The 20,615-nt window shown below is 48.7% G+C and overlaps 2 protein-coding genes across 2 annotated transcripts; both read right to left on the bottom strand.

Annotated features, from left to right (window-relative positions):
- Positions 1–9,682: 9,682 nt before the first annotated feature.
- On the bottom strand, positions 9,683–12,857 carry OLIG3 (oligodendrocyte transcription factor 3). Its single transcript, XM_032102057.1, has one exon. It carries the CDS (start codon positions 11,785–11,787, stop codon positions 10,966–10,968), a length of 822 nt encoding a protein of 273 aa, XP_031957948.1. The 5' UTR covers positions 11,788–12,857; the 3' UTR covers positions 9,683–10,965.
- On the bottom strand, positions 12,285–15,377 carry LOC116441691 (collagen alpha-1(I) chain-like). The gene is made up of 4 exons (XM_032103882.1): positions 15,211–15,377; positions 14,285–14,600; positions 13,882–14,028; positions 12,285–13,415 (listed from the first exon to the last, which is right to left on the bottom strand). Exons 1-4 carry the CDS (start codon positions 15,375–15,377, stop codon positions 12,285–12,287), a joined length of 1,761 nt encoding a protein of 586 aa, XP_031959773.1.
- Between the last annotated feature and the right edge of the window lie 5,238 nt (positions 15,378–20,615).

Raw genomic sequence — 20,615 nt, 5'->3', positions numbered from 1 at the left:
TTGGCATGTGTCTGTGCCATCGATTGGCTTCAGAGATATGTTTAGAGCAATTCATTTTCAGCATTCAAATGTATCCAGAAAGATGTGAGATGGAGAACAAATTCCTGTTGTAAGGCTGCCACTCAACTATGGGCCTCTAAGCAAAGCTGTCCATGACTTTACTGGATGAAGCATCAGCCGCTACATCAGCTACAACTTGTTTTCAGCACCCCAGTGACCAAGTCCGTGTCTATGGGCAGGTTAAAGGTCTCTCAGTGAGGTAAAGACCTGTTATTGACCAGACACACTAAGGCAAGTTTTTGCCTTCTCTGTAATCTAGATTAAAACATTTTCTTCTCTGTGAAGAGGAATGTAGAGAAATCTCCTAGTCTCACCTCTTTTCTACATTTTTTCTGATGTAAATTATTAAATGTGATTGGTTTTTAAAGCTGATTTTCCCTTACCTGTTACAATCAGTGGGGTACCTTCAATGCTGTGTTGAAGCATAGAATAAGTCCCTGTTGTGATCTCTCCAGTGAGAAGAGTATCACAGTTGTGAACAAGGGGAATTGACTAACAGCAAACACTTCTGGGGAAAATGTGAGAATTATATATAAGGTAGCCCAAGGACTCCAAACCACTTAAACATTACAGCCCTCTTTAATATTACTATATAACAATAATTGTGACTTGCAAAGTAAATTAAGAAAATCTACGAAGTGGCGAATGTCCAGTGAGACCACCAGACTATTACAGGAGGGTATCTGTAGCTATTATTTGTCACTAGCTGTTATTTATATTGCACATGATTCAACAGATGGTCAGGCAGATGCAATGGCAAGGTGAGACAGCCACAGCAGAGAAGGCTGGAATAGAAGACGCTGCAGCTGGAGGAAGAGGGCTGCCCATGGAGAGAGATGGATGGAGCTGGTGGTCGGGTGAGGGGATGAGCAGGAGATATTCAAGCGACTGAACCTGACAGTCTCAAAGAAAGGGTCACCTGCTGACTGTGGGGCCCCACAAGATGTGGGACATACTGGGGTCTTCATGGGGGCAGGCCAGGCAAAGGAGCCTGCCCCAATATGACCAAGAGAGAAGGAACTGAAATGCTGATACTGCATTTACAGGAGAACTGTCCTTCTGCTGGATTGCTGGAAACAAGTTAACCCCAGATATCTCAGGTAAAATACACATGGGCAGAAGTGAAGAAGCAATCAGTGTTGATCTGATTCAGGGTATTTAGTTAGTGCTGGCTTTCTCAGTAGGCAGGATTTGGGGCAGAAACCTTGGACACCAAGACACTGTAAAAAACTGCTGTGACCCAAAAGCATGGATGGAGTGCTGCCAAACTGATGAAATGCACCAGTGGGAAGAAAAAAACCCACTGCAATATTTTAGGAAACACAATAAAAAAGAAAAAAGTAAAGTTTTCTCTTTGGATTATAGCTTTGCATTAGTAAGTTGAAATATGCTGAAACAAGCGAAGGATGGGGCACTAAGTACAGCTTGCCTGGTCTAAGCAGGTGGAAGGAAGAGACTAGTCCCAGGGGAAAGCCCTAAGCGTCTCATTCAGCTTGTGTCTGGAACCACTTTCCCACAAGGTATATGATCCCTACATAGCAGAAAGCAAAATCTCTGTGCTTTCCCCAGCTGCTCACAAATTTGGGAGTGGATTCATTTTTCTTGGTGGAGATTTGATGATAGGTGAGGAAGGGCTGTCTCCAGACATATGAAGAATTCTGATACTGAGGGCTATTTTATGTCTATGTGTCATATTTATGAACTGAAAAAGTGGCTGTGAAATGTGCGCCCGTACTGCCATGGCCATATTTTGCCGCAAATTGATGTGAAACCTGGAAGGGAAGAAGGATTTCTTGCACATGGCGCAAAAGTAGGAATAGACATTCTTCACAGCTTCATAGTTCAATAAACCAATCATGCACAACTGGGAAAAGCTAAGCATGGAAAGCCAAAAAGTAATGGAAAAAAATCAAATATTGGGGACCTTGATCAGTTAATAGTTCTGATAAATCTCTCACTTCACAAAGAAAATGTATTCTCCTGGTAATGTGGAGAGAAAGACAGACAGAGATGACAACAAGGGCAAAAGCTTTTTGTAAGGGAAAAAGACTCTCAGACTGACGACATCTATACAAAACATGCCTGTGACCATTACCTAGTTCTGAAGCCAACTGGCACAGACTGGCATGTGTCCACATTATTAAATTCTTGCTTTCCAGGCAGTGTGGCTGAACACAAATTGCCTGCTGGGATTGGCCTTTGGCCTATGCTATCCCCAAACCATGCCTGGGAAATGTTCAGGAGAATGCTAGCTGCTTGGAGCCAAAACATGCCAGGAACTGTTGTAACAATTTGACTCTATAAATAATTGAGCTACGCTGCCTGAGAACATTATGTAGCACTGGTTAATTTACTAGGAGAGATGAAGTCCATGATCCTAGCTTGGAATGGAACTCTTGGACATCTTTTATATGAACCCTGAGAAATGGAAAATCCTGAAGTACCCAACAGACACAAGAGTGCTGATGTGAGAGAGGCAGGCATCCACAACTGCACCTAAATCGAGTAAGAAAAAGCTCATATCCTGGCAGAAGTAATGGAAGCATGGAGTAGTGAGGATGTACATCTACACCTCTGGGAAGGGCAAATGGACCGTGCTGGAGCATCTAGGGGATAACAAACTATGGAAAGGAAGATCCTGAAGCTTTGAAAAGACTGTGTTCAAGTGCTTTTGCAGAGCATACCTCATCCTGCTTCAAAACTGAACACAACTAAACTTCCTAAAGATGGTCAGTGAGAAAGAAAAAGGGGTACATGCCCTGCTTACAGTATGGTCTCAAGGCAACAAGGAGCAGGTGGCCCAGAGGGCTGGTATGGGCTGGACCCTGCTCAGGAAGCACCCTCCAAAACACACAGAGCCTGTTGGACCTGACCACACCTGAGGGTTGGCTGGGCTACAGCCACCTCAGCGGCCATGGTCACAGCAGTCATTTAGAGAAGCACGCTGAGGGAAGGGGAGGCAGGGCAGGCAGCACATGCCAGGCTCCTAGGAAGTCTGCAGACCACTCCTGCAGGGCAGCAGGGACTCAGCTTGACCCATCCGTAGGCACCAAACGGCTGCCCCACAGTAACTGCTCTCATTTATTCCCTGCAAACACCGCATGGATGTGTCGAGACTTCAGTGACAGAGGTCTGGAAACTACTGCATCCACCTCCCATGGAAATGAAACCTTCAGACCCTCCTAGTTTAGGTCCTTTGCCAATTTATGAGACTCAGAGGTGTTCAGACCCTGGTAGCAGTCTGGGCCTTTGCATGGAGTTACCCACAAGGTTCCCATGGTTTCTAGCCCTGGCAGGTCTGTGTCTGGTATATTTGTAGCCCGCTTAAGTATCAGCACTTACATGGAGTGGTGTCAAACTCAATTCTCATTGTGCTCATGCAAACCATCATCCCGCCCATGACCACCACAGTCGTGACTAATTTCTATCACTGTCACTTGCAGTTTTAGGAGGAAAGCCGAGTGCTGAAGCTGGGGATAGAAGCTCTCCCAGTGAATGTTTCAAGCTGCCTTTCTCCTAGTGCTTGGAAATTCACTTGCTGTGTGAAGATCTGAGAGCACGGGCCACAGAATCCACCATAGCCAATTCCTCTGCAAAGCACGAGGTAGGGCAGCATAAGGGACAAGCTGCATTTTTAGTTGTCTACTTCCTGCATGACACTTAACAGATCTTTGTTTATCAACAAAAACAAAGTCTGGAAAGAGGATGTTTGTGTGGTCACATTATTTTTCTTCCTCTAACCTCGTGGATGAGGGTTTGCAACTCCCTCAGGTCAAAGGTCAGATTTTGTAAAAATACATTTTTAGTTGTGAAACCTTTCTCTGCTTTTTAAAAAAAACAAATGAAATCTCATGTTTTTCAGAGAACCACCTAACAATTTACAGCTGGAACACAGCAAAATAGCATCTGGTTCATGGTAGTCAGAGCCACTGGGTAGAAAACAATTAAAATAAAAGTAAAATATATAAAAAAAGAAAAAAGCACACACATCCCCAAAAAAAGCCCACAGAAATATGCAGAAAAGTAATTAAGTATTGTCAAAGACAGAATCTATTTTTTTAACACAAACATCAACTTCCTTTCGTGAATAATTTGTGAAATACTTCCTCTGGTGGTGTGACTAAGGCACTATTGCATCCTCATGTACATCCCTAACATGGGAGAGGGTTTTCTGGACGTGATAAATGCAATCGGAGACCGCAGCTCCTTTCCTCCCCTGTTTTGTGGAGACTCCACTATCTCTGTCTTAAAAATTGAATCTTACCTGCTTTTATTAGCTTACAAGGCATCATGACCAGGCCCTGTGCAAATATCTTGTTTTTTAAGGGACCCATTCATTTTTAAGTTGTGGGTCTCTACAAATCATCTTCATCCTAAATACTAAATCACTGCATTTCTTGTAGTTTTTCTTGTAGCCCCTCATGCTGCTCTGCCAGGTAATTTTCAAGAGGTGTGTGTCAGCAGCCACAACACTTTGGGAAAAAACAAACAAACATAAAAATATTGAACTAAAATATAGATCTACAGTTTTTTTACCAAGGCTATATAGAACCCTGTCCTGAACCTACAACAGCTTCAGAGACTTGGGGGACCTAGGCATAGATTTTGGTCACATAGCCTCAACTAATGATGCTAATTTTTAAGAAGTTTTGCCCATCAGCCAAACTTTACTCTTCTCCAGCTGCACTGTGCTTATTTACGTGCCTACTTCAATGTAATATCAAGCAAAAAGGGTTTGTTTCAACTTCAGAAGAGACAAATGAAGGGCATGAGAAAGAATATTTATTGAGGTAAGCAGGCTACCAGCACTTTCGTTCACCATTCTGGTGTCTTCAGTTCAGTGTCTCCAACTCAGCAGTTTTTGGATGCTGAGCAGTTGTTGGATGGGAGCACAGATACGGATACAGCTCCTTCAAAAATTGTATCACATCCCTGATGTGATGGAAGATTGGTAAGTCCTTTTCGTTTTATTCATTTGACCCTAAAACCTTTTATAGTTTTAATCTAACTGATCATTTGAAAAAACAGAGAACACAAAATTATCAACAATTAAACAACAATTAAGTTTCTTTTAAAAACGGTTAAGCAACTGGGGGAAGATCCTTCTGTGAATATTGGGGTGGTTTGGGGTTTTTTCTCTTTGGTTAAAGTGTAGCATTTTGGTCAAAGATTCCAATATGCAGATTTTTTTTGAGACCATTTTGTTCTTACTCTGTTTCCCTGTTCAAAATACATCAAGCTGGAACTTAGGGACGTGGTTTAGTGGTGAACTTGGCAGTGTTAGATTTATGATTGGACTCACTGGTCTTAAAGTTCTTTTACAACTTAAATTTTTCTATAATTCTGTGATTGTAAGGCTCAGTTCAGCCATTTAAACATAGGTATTTCCTGCCTCTGAGATGCCCTAGGACGTCTCACCTGACCTGTTCTGCTGGTCCAGTAAAATGTGAAGGTTCAGCAGGTTCTGGGTCAATTTTCATCAGTTCAGTGTGGATGTCTCAAGGTATTTCTAATGCACCAAAAACAAAGCAACAAACTCAAATCCTTCACTTTCACAGAACTTCGGTGAAAAATGTTTGCTTATATTTTAATATTTATCTTGTACTTAGCTACTAGTTGGCTGCTTCTGTTTCAGACCTGAGAAGGGGTTTGTGTGCCCCCAAAGTGCCTATTTCCCCCCTCAGTCTTGCCCCTTTGTTTTCCCTGGCAGCAGCACGATGTCATCTTGTGACAGCACTTTCCAGCTCAAATCCACACCTGCCTGCTTCTGCAGGAGAGAAAATGGGGCTTCAAAGAATAGAAAATACAAAATTTAAAAATTTGGATAGGCACAAGTAAGAAAACACAAAAGAAAGTTGAAAGGAGGCAGAGCAAGACATACATTTCAAGAGACGTAATAAACTCATTATTAGTTTTGCTTGGAGAGTAGGGCCCCAATCAGGGCAGCTGGGCAGGCAGACGAAGTCTGGACCTGGGGCAAGGGGTAGCAACCTATTAAAAAAAAATTACTCTTTTTTTTTCCCGTTTCTTTTTTTTTTCCCCTCTGTGACTTCAAAGAAAAACTATTTGCTCATTTGGTAATAACTGATGGGAACTGTGAATTACTGAGAAAGGCCCCCAGCCTGGTGTTTATCTCCTCACCAATAAATCTCTAAACTGAAGCAATGAAGCTAAGTACTGCTGCTATTTCTGCATTTTATTTCCATATTAATCAAAACACAAGCCTACTCCCACCTCTTCCCTGGCTCCACGTAGCTGGAGAAGAGGCGTGAGGGGACTGTCTGGGTTGGGCTTGTCAGGTGGGGGGTCTGATGGGATGGGAAGAGTGGGGGAGAAAAGAAACCCCACAACTTAGAGAGTTGAATATCAGTGCCTGGGGTTTTGGCTTCAAATTTGTGGCAGACCCCTGGAGGCAGAGGCAGTGGGGTCCTCCCCCATGGGAACTAGGAAGCACTGGGAAGGGAGGGCTCATAACCTTCCCCTGAGACAAGGAGCAGTATCTGTCTTCTCCACAGCACGGCTGTGCCAGGACCCAGCAGTCAGCAAGGGGATGTACAGTGAAAATGAATGGTGTCCATCCACCTCTGATATATATTCATATTTATATTTATATTCATATTTATGTATTTGTAAGTGTGTGTACATGTATTTTATATATGTACATGCAGACATTACTTATTTTAACGGAAGGAATTTCCTGAGAGCACCAAGCTCTCCTCATGTATCCCAGAAGCTGGCCGTCCTGTGCCATAGCAAACCACGCCGTGCCGCGCTCCCCACAGCCCAATCAGCGGGCAGGGACGAGCCCAGAGGGTGGACGCTGCCAGGCTCTGCCACCATCGGATCTTTCCTGCTTTCCTATTTCTATCTCTCAGCCACTTTCCCCCCCTCCACCCCCCCCCCCCCCCCTTATAAAATTTCTGTTTTGTTTCTTTCTCGTGTGTGTTTGTGAAGGGAAAGCCTTCCAAAGAAAACCCCAGCGTTTCCCCTTCTCTTCCCATGGGCAAGTCTCTCCAGAAGCTGTTCCGCTTTTGGTTGGTTGGGGAAGGGAAGGGAAGGGAAGGGAAGGGAAGGGAAGGGAAGGGAAGGGAAGGGAAGGGAAGGGAAGGGAAGGGAAGGGAAGGGAAGGGAAGGGAAGGGAAGGGAAGGGAAGGGAAGGGAAGGGAAGGGAAGAGAAGGGAAGGGAAGGGAAGGGAAGGGAAAAAGCATGAGGTGGCCTGTGCACCGTCCCCCCACCTTTGCTCCGCAGCTGGAAAACAGCCTGGCACTACAGGGGAATGCGGGCCAGAACCCGGAATGTCTGTGTGTGGCTGAGTGGGGATCAGATGTCCCCAAAGAGCGCTTTTGCTGAGGCAAGGCACTCTCCGTCCCCAGGACCGAAGGGGCCGAGCGACAGAGATTCTTTGGGGCGAGGCGGCACCGCCGGGGGTGACGGCGGGTCCAGGTACCCGACTGCCGACTCCTGGGCATCCCGAAGGGATGATTTCGTCCTCCTCTCGGCTGCCATTTACAGCCCAGCCCCGTCGCGGGCTCGGCAAGCTGTTGGCAGCCGCAGGTGGGGAGCAGCGCAGCAGAAGCAGTCCCATCCAAGGCTACCCGCTTGCCCTGCTCCGAGAGGAAGGATTTGGGGCCGGGAAGGATGCGGAGTCGGAGGGGATGGAGGATGCTGGCCCGGATGGAGCCGTGGCTTTGTGCCCCAGCCGTGCCAGCCCCGCATGGAAGGGTGCGTCGGGGACAGTCGGGTGGGCTGAGGAGGGGCCGCAGCCCCGCGTCCGGACCGGCGCTCCGCAGCGCGCTCCCCGCGGCTCCCCGCTGTTCTGCTGCGTTTCCCCCGCTCGTGTTTGCCCTCTTCTCACTTTCCCTCCGCCAGTAGCGCCGAGGGCTCCCGCTGCCAGCAGTGGGGGAGAGGGCAGTGTGCGAGAGTGCTTTGGCTGCCGGGGCCGGGCAGGGGCTCCAGCCCAGCCTCTCTCCCCGGGACGGCGGGGAGGGTCCGCGCCCTGCACAGAGCCCGGAGCTCAGCTCCCACCGCCCCTGGGGGTCACCCCACGGGCCCTTCCCCGACGACAGCCCTCACTGGTGCACACCATGGTCACCTCCCGGTCTTGCGCCCCCTCGCCGGGCAGTGCCGGACCCTCCGATACGGAAAGACCCTCCCTCATGCCTGAGGCCGGAGCGGGATGGAAGGCAGGCAGGCAGGGAGGGAGGGAGGGAGGAAGGGAGGCAGGCAGGCAGGCAGGCAGGCAGGAAGGAAGGCAGGCAGGAAGGAAGGAAGGCAGGAAGGAAGGAAGGAAGGCAGGAAGGCAGGCAGGAAGGCAGGAAGGCAGGAAGGCAGGCAGGAAGGCAGGAAGGCAGGCAGGCAGGGAGGCAGGCAGGAAGGCAGGAAGGCAGGCAGGAAGGCAGGCAGGAAGGCAGGAAGGCAGGCAGGAAGGCAGGAAGGCAGGCAGGAAGGCAGGCAGGAAGGCAGGCAGGAAGGCAGGAAGGCAGGCAGGAAGGCAGGAAGGCAGGCAGGAAGGAAGGAAGGCAGGCAGGAAGGCAGGCAGGAAGGAAGGAAGGCAGGCAGGAAGGCAGGAAGGCAGGAAGGCAGGAAGGCGGGAAGGAGGGAAGGAAGGAAGGAAGGCAGGAAGGAAGGAAGGAAGGCAGGAAGGCAGGAAGGAAGGAAGGCAGGAAGGAAGGAAGGAAGGCAGGAAGGAAGGCAGGAAGGAAGGCAGGAAGGCAGGAAGGCAGGAAGGAAGGAAGGAAGGAAGGAGACTGCAACATCTCTTGATCATCTTGCTGAATTATTGTAAGGATTTACTTCAGGGGGTGACTTTTTTACAATGTCATTTGTTAGTTCATGTTTTCGGGGAAAATACACATTCTTTTCATTTTCAAACATTTGTGTATGCGTGCCTATGTCTTAACGCTGGCTCGGGTGCTGCAGTAGTGCAGTCTGCTCACCAGCACGGATCACCCACAGGTGCCTTTCTGAAAGTTGTTTGGCATTTCGGTTTAAATGCCCCATCCATCCTTCCTCTGTCACTGCTCAACTTACGACTCAGAGGGAGTCGCCTTCTCCTGTTTCTTCGGGTCCCTCCCGGATATCCCCTTTCGCAGAAGGCAGGGGGCCGGGGTTGGCCGGGGGATGCCGGACCGCGCTCCCCTGTGCCGAGCCGCAGGGCGCTGGTAGCTGCCAGCCGCGCTCATCTCCACGGAGAACAGCCCCCCGCCGGAGCAGGACTGCCTTTCCCAGCTCTGTCCATCCTACCATTTCCCTCCCGAATAAAGGACTGAAAGCCGGATCTCAAAAAAAAAAAAAAAAAAAAAAAAAGTTACTGCCCATAGACGTCCCAGCGCCCCTCCCCAGCCCCTGCCCGCGGCCCGTCCTCCCGAGCCTGGCGCTGTCTGCGGGACTGGCCATCGGCTGGTGAATTCCTGACTGCTCCCAGCCCGCTGGGAAGCTGCCGGATCCTGCCCGGCAGCTCTCACACACCGGAGGGCATCAGGTTCGTGGCTGCTTCCGAGGAGGAGCTGTGCCGGCCTCCTCCAGCTGCGCCCGGGAAGTCCTGGCGAAACCCGAAGCAATCAACACGGAGCCTTTTCTCAGCTTCCAGTCCCGGACAAAAGCGAAACAGGCAGCATGGAATTAATTTTTTACTTTATTTGGAAATCTTATCCAGAAACACTGGTCAATAATAAATATATCGATAGTTATTATCAAGAATATATAAAAAATAAAGACATGGTGGTGTCTTTGAGGCCCCAACCGAAAACAAACAAACAAACGAACGAAATGAATAATAACATCATTTCAAGCAAACTCCCAGGAAAATATATCGAAAAGGAAATAAACAGCAACAAAGCTTCCGATTTAGTTATCAAATCACGGATCTGGCAGGAGCTGACCCCACATGCAAACCCAAACCATCGCAAAGGGAAAAAAAATAAAATGTTAAAAATTTTTTTCAAATTAAAAAAAAAAAAAAAAAGCAGCAAACACGAATAAACCCAAAGCCAATAGAAATAAGTACGCCAGCCAGCTGAACCAGGACACTTCATTGAGAGCAGGAGATGGGAGATTTGACAAAGCAGATCCGCAGGAGGGTTGTGCTATGTTTTGCACGATTTTCCTCTTTTTGGTTTATTTATTTTTTTCTTTTTTCTTCACAGAGTGAAGAAGAAAAACTACCGCAAACAAAACCGCATCACAACCAAATCTGTAAAAACAAAGCAAACAAACCAAAAAAACCCCACCAAACCACAAAAACCCCAAGCCATAAACCACACTCGAAAACTTTAGTGAATTCCCTCGGAAGTCCCTGTTGCCAGGGGAGCCGCCTGTGGTCGGTCCCCACGGGTGACAAGCTGAGGTGGAAAGCATGCATGCACTCTCTGGTCTACCTTGGGCTGCCGCTGCGCTGCCGCAGTCAGGTTTGGAGCGGGAAATTTCGGAGGTGTCGCCGTGCGAAGGGAAAGAAAGGAAAAGCCCAGGAAAAAAAGGGAAAAAAGCCCCAAACCGATTTCATCGTCTCTTGGTAGCTGTGAACACTACAATGACAACCATGTCTTTTTTTTTTTTTTTTTCCTTTTACATACATTTTAAGGAATCATTTACACGTGATTACCATCAGCGGCATTATTATTATTATTATTATCATTATTATTATTATTATTATTATTATCATTCTGTTTACAACAGGGACTTTTTTTCCAGTTTAGTATAATAAGAAAACATCGCCCGCGGAGCCGGGTAGAACATTACCTTTGCAAGGTCCTTACTACACTAATCCCATGTTACAGGGGCTTGGCGGGCGGGGGCAGCGGGGGCAGGTCCGTCGGCGGCCCGGGGGGGACCGACCGCAGCCCCCTCTCCGTCCGTGGGAGCGCCGGCTGCGACGCAGCCCCAGCGGCCGGGGGAGCCCCGCCGAGTCACTTCAGGAGGTCCTTGGTCTCCCCCGAGATCCTGGCCATGTTGGAGGCGGTGAGGGCCGAGAGGTGGGGCGGGGGAGGCATCTGGCAGATGGTGCAGGGGCACGGCAAGCCCGCCCAGTGCTGGAAACCGCTGCCGAGCTGCAGGGCGGGGGGTGTCGAGGGGGTCTTGAGCAGGGAGTGTGGGGGTCGGATGGTGCCGATGGCCGGCAGGGAGGCGGAGAGCGAGGAGGAGGTGTTGGCGGAGGACAAGGCACTGCCGAGGATGGGGTGCACCTGGTGCACAGTGCCGGCGGCGTGGGGCGGGTGCCCGGCAGAGTGTCCCACCGTGCCGCAGTGAAAGGCCGAGTGGTGTCCCCCGTAGATTTCCCCAACTAGCCTCTTCATCTCCTCCAGGGAGCTGGTGAGCATCAGGATGTAGTTTCTGGCTAGCAGGAGGGTGGCGATTTTGGAGAGTTTTCTCACAGAAGGTCCATGAGCGTAGGGCATCACCTCCCGCAGTCCGTCCATGGCGAGGTTGAGGTCGTGCATCCTCTTACGCTCCCGGCCGTTGATCTTCAGCCTCAGCTGCTGCAGGTCCTGCTCCGAAAGCTGCTTCTTGATTTTGTACTTGCTGCCTTCCCCTCCGGCCTTGGAACCGTTCCTGGTGAGGCCTTCCCCGGACATCTTCTGCACCAGATCGTTCTGGGTGGAGGAGACAGAGTTGAGCCGGCTGTCTTGGTGGTGGTGATGGTGGTGGTGGTGGTGGTGGTCTCTCAGGTACATCTCATCCATGTCTGGCGAGGAAGCTCTGCTGGAGACAGAGCTGGAGTCAGAATTCATTGTATTCAGGCTTCTGAGCAAGAAACTCTTCCCTGCTCTGGAGGTGGCGGAACAAGACAACTCTTCTTCAAAAAGCAACAAAAACAAAACGAAAAAGAAATAAATGGGCGGCAGGGTCTGCCAGCGAAGGGCTGGAAATGCTGGAGGAAGAGGGAAAAAGCCCCTCAGCTCCCTCTCTCTCCAATGTCTCCTCTCTCTCGCTCCACCCGGTTACTCAGCCTGTTTACAGGATGGCTAGTTAGTGTATGCTTGGACTAACCTCAGCCTGAAAAAGAGGGGCTTTTATAGAGCTGCAGCAGAGAGCAGAGACAAAAGGAGCCCTCCTATGTATAATGGTCTAGTTAGGATGACGTGCCATTATTCAGGGCGGTGCGCTTTGACTGTCCCATTTAGCAAGGACCCCTATTCATATTCATTGTGGTGCCACCCGGGACACCTCAGCCACGGACCATCAGGAGTCAAGGAGACACAAAACCCCTCTGATTGACACCGCACACTCATCGCTCCGTGTGAGCGCCTTCTCCTCCCCCTGCCTCCTCATTTCCAATATAAAACCTCATCCCGTCTACAGTCGGGAGGCAGGGGGCTGCAAGGGGCTGCGCGCCTGCTCGGGGCCGGCCAGCAAACCCCGGTCGCGGGCGGCAGCGAGCAGAAGCCACCCGGGGAAGTCCCTCCGCTACGGCGGGAGGGGTTGGGGGACGTCGGTCGCCCCCGTCCTGCAGTATGCCCGGCTTCAGCCGCGGCTCCCCGCTTTGTTTGCCTTTCCCTCTCCCTTTCCCTGTCCCCCGTCGGCCGGGGCGTGTGGTGCGGCACAGGCTGGCCCTCGCCTGGGCGGGCTGGCCGCAACTGCCTCGTACCTGGGTAGCCGCTTTGTTTAAACGAGCGATGATGACTCGGGCATCAGCCGCGGGAAGGTGCGGGCTGGGAAACCCCCTTCCCCCCGGGCCAGTGACTCCTTTTAAATAAACGGGGAAAGCCAGGGTGCGGCGGCAAGCCGGTGTGCTTGGCGGTAGGAGGGGTGGCCGGCAGCCCCTGGGGCTCCGCTGACCTCGGCCTCCGGCGGGGGCGCGGCGCGGCGGGGCGGCCGGAGCAGCCGTCGGTGGGACCGAGAGGGCCGGGCCGGAAGCAGGCGGGAAGGGAGCCAGCTCGGGGGGCAGCGCTGCAAACATCCCCAGGCGTTCGCGCCAGTAAGTAGATGGGTCCCGGGCACCGCCGCAGCCGGCGGCGGAGCGGGGAAGGGAGGAGGGTGCGTGGGGCCGGGATGGTGGGGACTTGACCGGGCAAGGCGGGCGGGGCACCTGAGCAGGTGTCGCCACCTTAGCTCTCGGCCGAGCCCCGTGTCTGCCTCTGCCCCGGCTGCGGACTGAGCCGGCGTGGCCGCCTGCGGGGTCTGCCGGGCTGGAGAGGTGAGAATCTCCCTGCGGGGACGGCGGCAGGAGCAGTCTCCGTGTCCGGGGAAGGGCGTGTGGTCGTCCACAGGATCTTCCCAGCCCCCGGTGGTGCGTACGCGATGAGTGCGGGGCTGTCAGACCGGACGGGACGGGAGCCACCCGCGGCACCCGTGGAACTCCCGGAGCCGGCCCTGGTGCCCCCCTCTCTCGGGGGAAACCGACGGGCTGAGCGTCCACCTTCCAAAAGATGCTCAGGGCCCGGAAGAAATGTTGGCAGGACCTCGTTCCTCCATAGTGTCCGGGCCCCGAGGAGGGCGAAGGGTCAGGAAAAGAGGGATATTTTCATCCGATTGAGTTTAACTGTGGTTAATCTGCTGAGCAAAATTAAAGCCTTCTGATTGTAACACTGTCAGTAAATCCTGCGGTGAGAAGAAAAGAAAAGAAAAGAAAAGAAAAGAAAAGAAAAGAAAAGAAAAGAAAAGAAAAGAAAAGAAAAGAAAAGAAAAGAAAAGAAAAGAAAAGAAAAGAAAAGAAAAGAAAAGAAAAGAAAAGAAAAGAAAAGAAAAGAAAAAAAGAAAAGAAATATGGTTTAGTAGAATATATCAATAGTAACTGAACTCGATCTCGGCGTTATCCCGCTTCCACCACGAATGCCGTAAACGCCCCTAGACTTTTCCTCATCTCACAGATTTCCCGGACATACAGGCAGGAAACGTGGCCGGCACGGAGTCCACAGCGCCGTCCGACCCCACAGAGCCGGGCGCCGCCGGTCTCTGCACCCTGCGGAGCCGCTCTCCTGGTGGCTCCTGTGGGCTGCCCGCTCCTCCCTGAGTCCTTTTCTCCCGTAGAACTGGGGTGAAGCAAATGAACAAAAATTGATACGGTGACGGCGACAGCGGCAGAAAACCGCGCAGGATCGGGGAAAAACCCCTGCCCCGGTTTGGAGGCTGCTCGAGGGACTACGGCTCCCACCCTTCTTCTCCGCGTCTGCCGCTCCGGAGCAGACGCGCACCTTGGTTTGGGGAAGTTCAAGTCAGACCGGGACAGAAAAGAGGAAGGCAAAAAGACGCCGTCGAGGGAAGCAACAGGAGGGGTCCTGTCCTCACCTCCGGCAGGGAGAGCTGCTCCTGCGAGCCCCGCTCCCCTCCAGGCTTGGGGTTTCCTCGGGATGGGGCCGGGGGTCTATGCCGGACTACGGAGCCGCCGGTGCACTGCAGGGCGAGAGGGGCGGGCGCTGGGACGGGAAGAAAAGGTGGACTTGTCACTCGAAGGAATATTACTAACCATTTTCTCTCCCCTTCCCCGGCGATGTCGCTGCTTCCCGACGTCCCTAGCTCGGCTGTGCGGACCAGTCCCCCCTGCACTGCCGCAACATCCCCCTCACGGGACAGGGAGGCTGGACTCGGCTCCGCTCGGGGTCGCCTTAGAGCAAAGGAAGGATTTGGGAAAGATACGAGAGGTTAAATCCCGAGCACAGGGAGCTTCGCCACGAATGTCGTTTCGGAAATAAGAAGCCCTTCTCCTGCACGATTGCTGGTAGTAACATTGCCTGACGCGTCCAGCCTCCCTTGCCGTTTTCTTTTGCAGCTCAAAAGAAAGAAAAAAACAGATGAATAAAGGAGAGAGAGACAGAGAGAGGAATAAAGGGAGAAAAAGGGGAAAGAGAAAGAAGGAGAGAAAGAGAAGAAGAAAGGAAGAGAGGAAGAGAGAAAGGGGGAGAGAGAGAGAGAGAGAAAGAAAGAAAGAAAGAAAAAGAAAGAAAGAAAGAAAGAAAGAAAGAAAGAAAGAAAGAAAGAAAGAAAGAAAGAAAGAAAGAAAGAAAGAAAGAAAGAAAGAAAGAAAGAAAGAAAGAAAGAAAGAAAGAAAGACAAAAAGAGAAAAAATGAGAGAGAGAAAAAGGAAAGGAAAGAGAGAAAGAGGGAAGAAAGGAAAGAAGGAAAGAAAGAAGGAAAAAAAGAAAGGCACAGCAGAGCGGTGCGTGGGAAATGTCACTCGCGGGCGCAGCCACGTGGGAGCAGACCCGCCCGGACACTTTCCGGCTGAGCCGGCGGAGAGCGGCGGGGCCGTCCCGTCCCGTCCCGTCCCGTCCCGTCCCGGCGGCGGGCGGTGGGTGCGCTCGGCGGGCGGGGGTCCGCGCTGCCTCGGGACGCGCTGGCTGCGCTCGCCGCTGTCGCTCCGCACCGGACAAATGCCCGCCATCCCCTGGCCAGGGCCATTCGGGATAGGGCTGCGGAGAAGTCACGGTTCAGTCAACAGCAGAACTGCCCCTGACGGCACAGCAACGAAATTAACCCCCGGGAGTGAGAAAAACAAATGTTTTACTATTCGAGGAGTCGGAGAAGGTGAAAAATACGGCTAGGTGGTAGCTACATCAAATTAACGTGCTCTTTCCCACCTTTTAATTCCCGTTTTCATAAAGGCAGAGAGATTTAGTGAGGAAGGGAAACGTGCTTTTTCTGGAAAGACAAACTGCTCGGGGAGACTCAGAGTGCCAGGTGCAGGAGTGCCCCGTCCCGCACAGCGCCGGCACCGAGCCGGACCGTGGGGCACTCAACCCACTGCTTAACCCGGCCGCTGCTCACGGGGAGGATTTTGAGTTTAGAGCCTACTCCGAATGGAAATCGTGCGTTTTCAAATACTGGATTTTAGTGTTAACGGATGCACTTTAAGGCAGTGCCCGATTTTGAATTATCATAGTTTGGTATGGAAATTGGATGTACTTTGCTCTTGCATAGTGTCACTATGACAGAATATTAAATCTTGTGCTCCCCTTGACTTTACTGGCCTGGTCAGCAGCATAGAATCTAATTAGTGATATCAAAGCTGTTTACACCGGTGTTACATATTTTTCTTTTGGGTTTATTAGAAGCCTATTCGTTTTTATGCTTTATTGCTACTCGTTTTCGCTATCTCCGCTTGCTTTTAGTTTGATTTTGACATTTGACAACTGTGCTGTCAGTATAAAAGTAGTTATAACTGTTAGCACCACAAGTAGCTGTTGATACAATGTAAGAAGCCCAGAACACTGCATTACAAGAAAGCTCTCAGCTGGCTCCCTGTGAGAGAAGTGCTGCTACGAAGGGGTTGTGCTGCACCGCACTGGGGGCTAAAACTGAAATTTGCTTTTTTCTAAACTGTGCACATTTTATTTTAGAGAGGACAGCTGAGATTCCCTAACCGCATGCTGTTTTTGCTCAAGATATATTAATGGATTTCATTTAGATTGACGGTATAATTCAGATTGATGGCATCTTGTCATCTGACACTTTGACACTGCCAAAGTGAATAGGCTGAAAGACTGTTTCAGTTCTTGTGTTTATCATGAATTTGCTTTCTGGTAGCAGGGCAATATGAGGGCAGTGACTGCAAAGGGAAGAGGAGGCTGTCCTGGCTGCTGTAGTCAAATTCTGCAGGCATATGGACCTGGAGATAATACTCCTCTGCCTGGATGGAGAAAAATTCTTCTCCATTCATATAATTTTAAATTCGTTGGCAACAAGGGGTCAGAACAAATTCTTCCCATTCTTTAAGTATGAAACTGGAACACTTACTGATATCTTCAAAGTATCCTGTGGAAGATAACGGGATCAGGTCCATACCAGGCGCTGCTTCTGGACATAATTTAAGCTTAAAGGAAATAACTGACAGACATTCCAGTGCAGTTAATTAAGGATGATATTTTATTTTCTGTATTTAAATACAGATTTTCAAAACTTCCAGAATAAATATGGCACAAAACCTTAGTAATAAAATCTAAAAAGTCAAAGACTAATTAATTAGAGATGTGCAAATTGTTAATCCTCTGATATATATTTGCTACCAAAAGTAGGAAATTGGTTTCCACAAACAATAAAAACCACTTAATCGACAGTTTTAATGTAATTCCTTTTTTTTCTTTTTCCTGTAGTGACTGCACCTGAAACCTGCATTTTATACAGAGAAAAGATTTTAGAAAATCAGTTTGAATGTTTGTACAGGCATCAGACATGCCATCACAATAGCCAACAGTGAAATATTTTTCAGTCTTTGGAATTCCAGAAAAAAAAACCCAGAATAAACTTGTCAGTATTATTGAATATGCATCCACTAAATTGTTTAATTTTAGCTGGTTGGTAAAACTTGCAGTGATGCCATGATGATTTTTTGCCTTTTCTTTTATACCCCTTTTATACCTTTTTACAACTTCTGTATTCCTAGTGCTTTTTGCCCACATTCTTGGACGTCTTTGTCAAGCTAAGAGACCAAACATTTTAGAAGCTTCGTAGCCGGGGATCAGTGTGCCCCAGACCCCAAGGTCCTCTCCAGAACACATTCTGTAAACTAAGAGAGAACCATCCAGGGGAAGGCTCCTTGGGGAGGGGGTGCTTACTCGAGCCTCTCATTGGGGAATCTTTGATAGGTCTGCTAATTAGTAAGACCTATAATGTTATACTCAATCTGTTGTGGGTGTGCATTGGGGTGCATTCAACCTGGACGTGGTGCACCTAAGGATCCTTAAAATAAATACAAAGGTAAAATCCCTTTTTTCCCTTCTAACCGTATTTGAATCTTGATTTTAAGACCTGGAAAAGGCATCAGCATTACCCCTAAAATAGAGCCACAGAGCTGAGACTGTGATACACATTTCGCCTGTGCAGTGCTCAGACACTGGTGCACACTTCAGGCATGCCGAATGGGCTAAACCTGAAAGTCCTGGCAAAAAAACCTTGTCACATAGTTTGGAATCACATCTGGCGTGTCACAGTGTTGAAGGATAATAGTGCCGCTCAAAGGCCTGTATTTATTTTCACTTTTGCCTTTATGTTCTGGCCCATATTCACACTAAAATACTAACATTCTCAAATGACCAAGTTTTCTGTTTATTTCTGCCCTTCCATGTCACTTGCAGTTATTTGCATTCTTATTACTGTGAACTTTCTTCATCTATTAACACTTGATACCAAACCTCACACTGTGACTTTTAAGAACCCTCTCCCTCACTACTTTATTAGATAATTGATGATTACCATGTCAGTCTTTAAGTCACATAGGATATTTAAATATCTGCTGTAAACAGAGAGAGCTCCCCTCAAGCTCCCCCCAAATCCTGCCCATCAGAAACCCCAGATGCACTGCTGTTAAGTAAGCTTCTCAAATATTTACAGTCATCTCAGTGTAAAAGCATTGGTGTTCTAACAAATAAAGATTGAAATGCTTTGCCATCTCAGAAACAAGCATAATGCAATTTAGTTTTCATAGCTATAGTGAAAACAAATAAAGTCACAGAAATTATTGAATAATTCTTCTACTACACATTCAAAAGCATGGAAGACTTGCTAAAGAGAAAGAAAAAAAATCCTTGTCTCATTTTGTATCTCAATTTTAAACAATGCATGTTTCCAGTGAATATTTACAGGTTGATAATAGGCTAGTACAAATTCTAGAAGACACAACAAAAATTATCTGCAGTCTATTCACAAACCTTTGCCATGTCTCAGTGTTTGGGGATGGGCGTATGGACTGCCTTCACTACCCTTGAATAGAAGTCTATTGTGTGGGCTTGTTCCATTGGGATCAATGGGACGACATGTGCAATGAGATGCTAATGAACACCAGAAATGATGGTAAAATCTGGCCTGGCTAAGGCATAAGGCTGTTTTTATAAATCGCATCTGAGTCTCTTGCTATACTTCTTTCAGCTGAGCTGTTGAAACTCCAAATATTCAGGGAGACTTTGCTATATGAGTTTTTTGCATCATTTAATTCACATTTTCCCACCCTTACAATGTGAATAATTCTCCATTCTCATCTTGTTTAAAGTTGCGGCTGAAGGCAGTCCATTTTCAGTGACAATTGCACTGTTAATGTAAATGTGATTCCAGAAATGGAAAATAAAATACACTAGAGGAAAATAACATCAAACACAAGTATAAAAGAGAAGAATGATGGTCAGAAAGCAGACACACGGGAAAGGATAGTGTTGGTAGCGTGTAGCCTGATGGCCATTACCCCACCACATCTGCAGAACTCCCTGTCAGAAATGTTCCTGTCTCACATAAGGGGAGTGACAGCCCCAGCCCAACTCGGACAAGCCCCCAGGCAACAGTGCAGCTGCAGGGGCAGTAGTGCCTGGTGAGTGCTTAAAGCCAGGCACAGGGCTGCGGGGCTGGAGGAGAGGGGTGGTTTCCTTGGTCCTCCCTTCAGCCTGGGCTGGGACACAGCATGTGTCGTTTGAATGGAAAACCTACAAACCTATGGATATAACATTGGGAGCCTGTAATTCCTGGCAGCTTGGAGCAGGCTTAGAAGTGCTCAGACACAATAGTATTGAGGATCATAAAAGTCCCACCTCTGTCTCTTAAAAGAGAGAGAGAGGGAGAGAAGACAAGGTCCACCAACACCATCTTTTCTCACCAGCTTATGGCAGAGGTTAATTATTAACTATCAAAACATTGACAAACTGTGGTGTTTGTTTGCTTATTATGAGGCCTGTCAGGGCCAGAACCAAACTTTACTGAAGCTGACTGATGTCTCCTGGTTTCAATAGACTCAGAGGTCAGGCCCCTAAAATTCAAGTCACCAGTGCTGTTCCTTGCAATAAAGAATGAGCGAGCACTTTGAGGAAGTGCTTAATTACTCCAATGAGATCATTTAGTTTTTAAACAAAAATGCTTTAATTGGGGCAGACCGTTTCATATTTTTTTCCCAAAAAGGAAATCGATTAGCAAAATGTTAATAATGAGATTTTAAAAGTGCCCATGCCAGCCATAGACACCAAGCTCAGCTAAGGGAGCTCACATTTTCTTTCCAGATGCCAAGGCTAAGCAAAACTGTTTTCAGGGAAGGACCTATGGATGGAACTCAGGTCATCTTCTCTAGTTTGCTAATACCACTTCTGTAATCATTTTGCCTGTTATTCTTTTGCAGGCAAACCAAAGGTGGGTGTCCAGTAGCAGCAGTTTCATGAATCCAGATCTAGCCTGAAGCCATCATCTCTGTCAGGAAGACACTTCCTTGCAGAGGTGCTTCGCTGGGTCCCTGGTGAACCACAACCGTCATATGGAACTCACTAGCTTCAGATGCTGCCAGCAAATGTAATTTAGAGAGGAAATACATGGGATGTGAGAGATTCCTTGGTGGAAGTTAGTGCCCCATATCCTCTGCCTCGCTGTCAGAAACACTGGTGACAGGGAGCCTAGGATGGAACAGGATCTTGGGAGTTACAGCTTCTCCTCAAGCAGTTTGTACACAGCAAAACAAACAGCTGGCACTGCTCCTATGCTACACTGTGTTTTTCAGGTAATTTGTATACTCAGGGAGGTAAGGGTTCTAAGGTTCTTCCAAACAAAAAGAATATATTTCTGGAGTGGGATGACACACATAATCCAGTCTTGCTACCAATTACTGCCTGTAATATGGCAGGAAAAGCAGACTCAAAAAATATGGATACACTAAGAT

This window comes from Corvus moneduloides, chromosome 3 (assembly GCF_009650955.1).
Source record: "Corvus moneduloides isolate bCorMon1 chromosome 3, bCorMon1.pri, whole genome shotgun sequence".
Taxonomy (NCBI): domain Eukaryota; kingdom Metazoa; phylum Chordata; class Aves; order Passeriformes; family Corvidae; genus Corvus; species Corvus moneduloides.
This window is presented reverse-complemented; position numbering and strand designations above follow the sequence as displayed.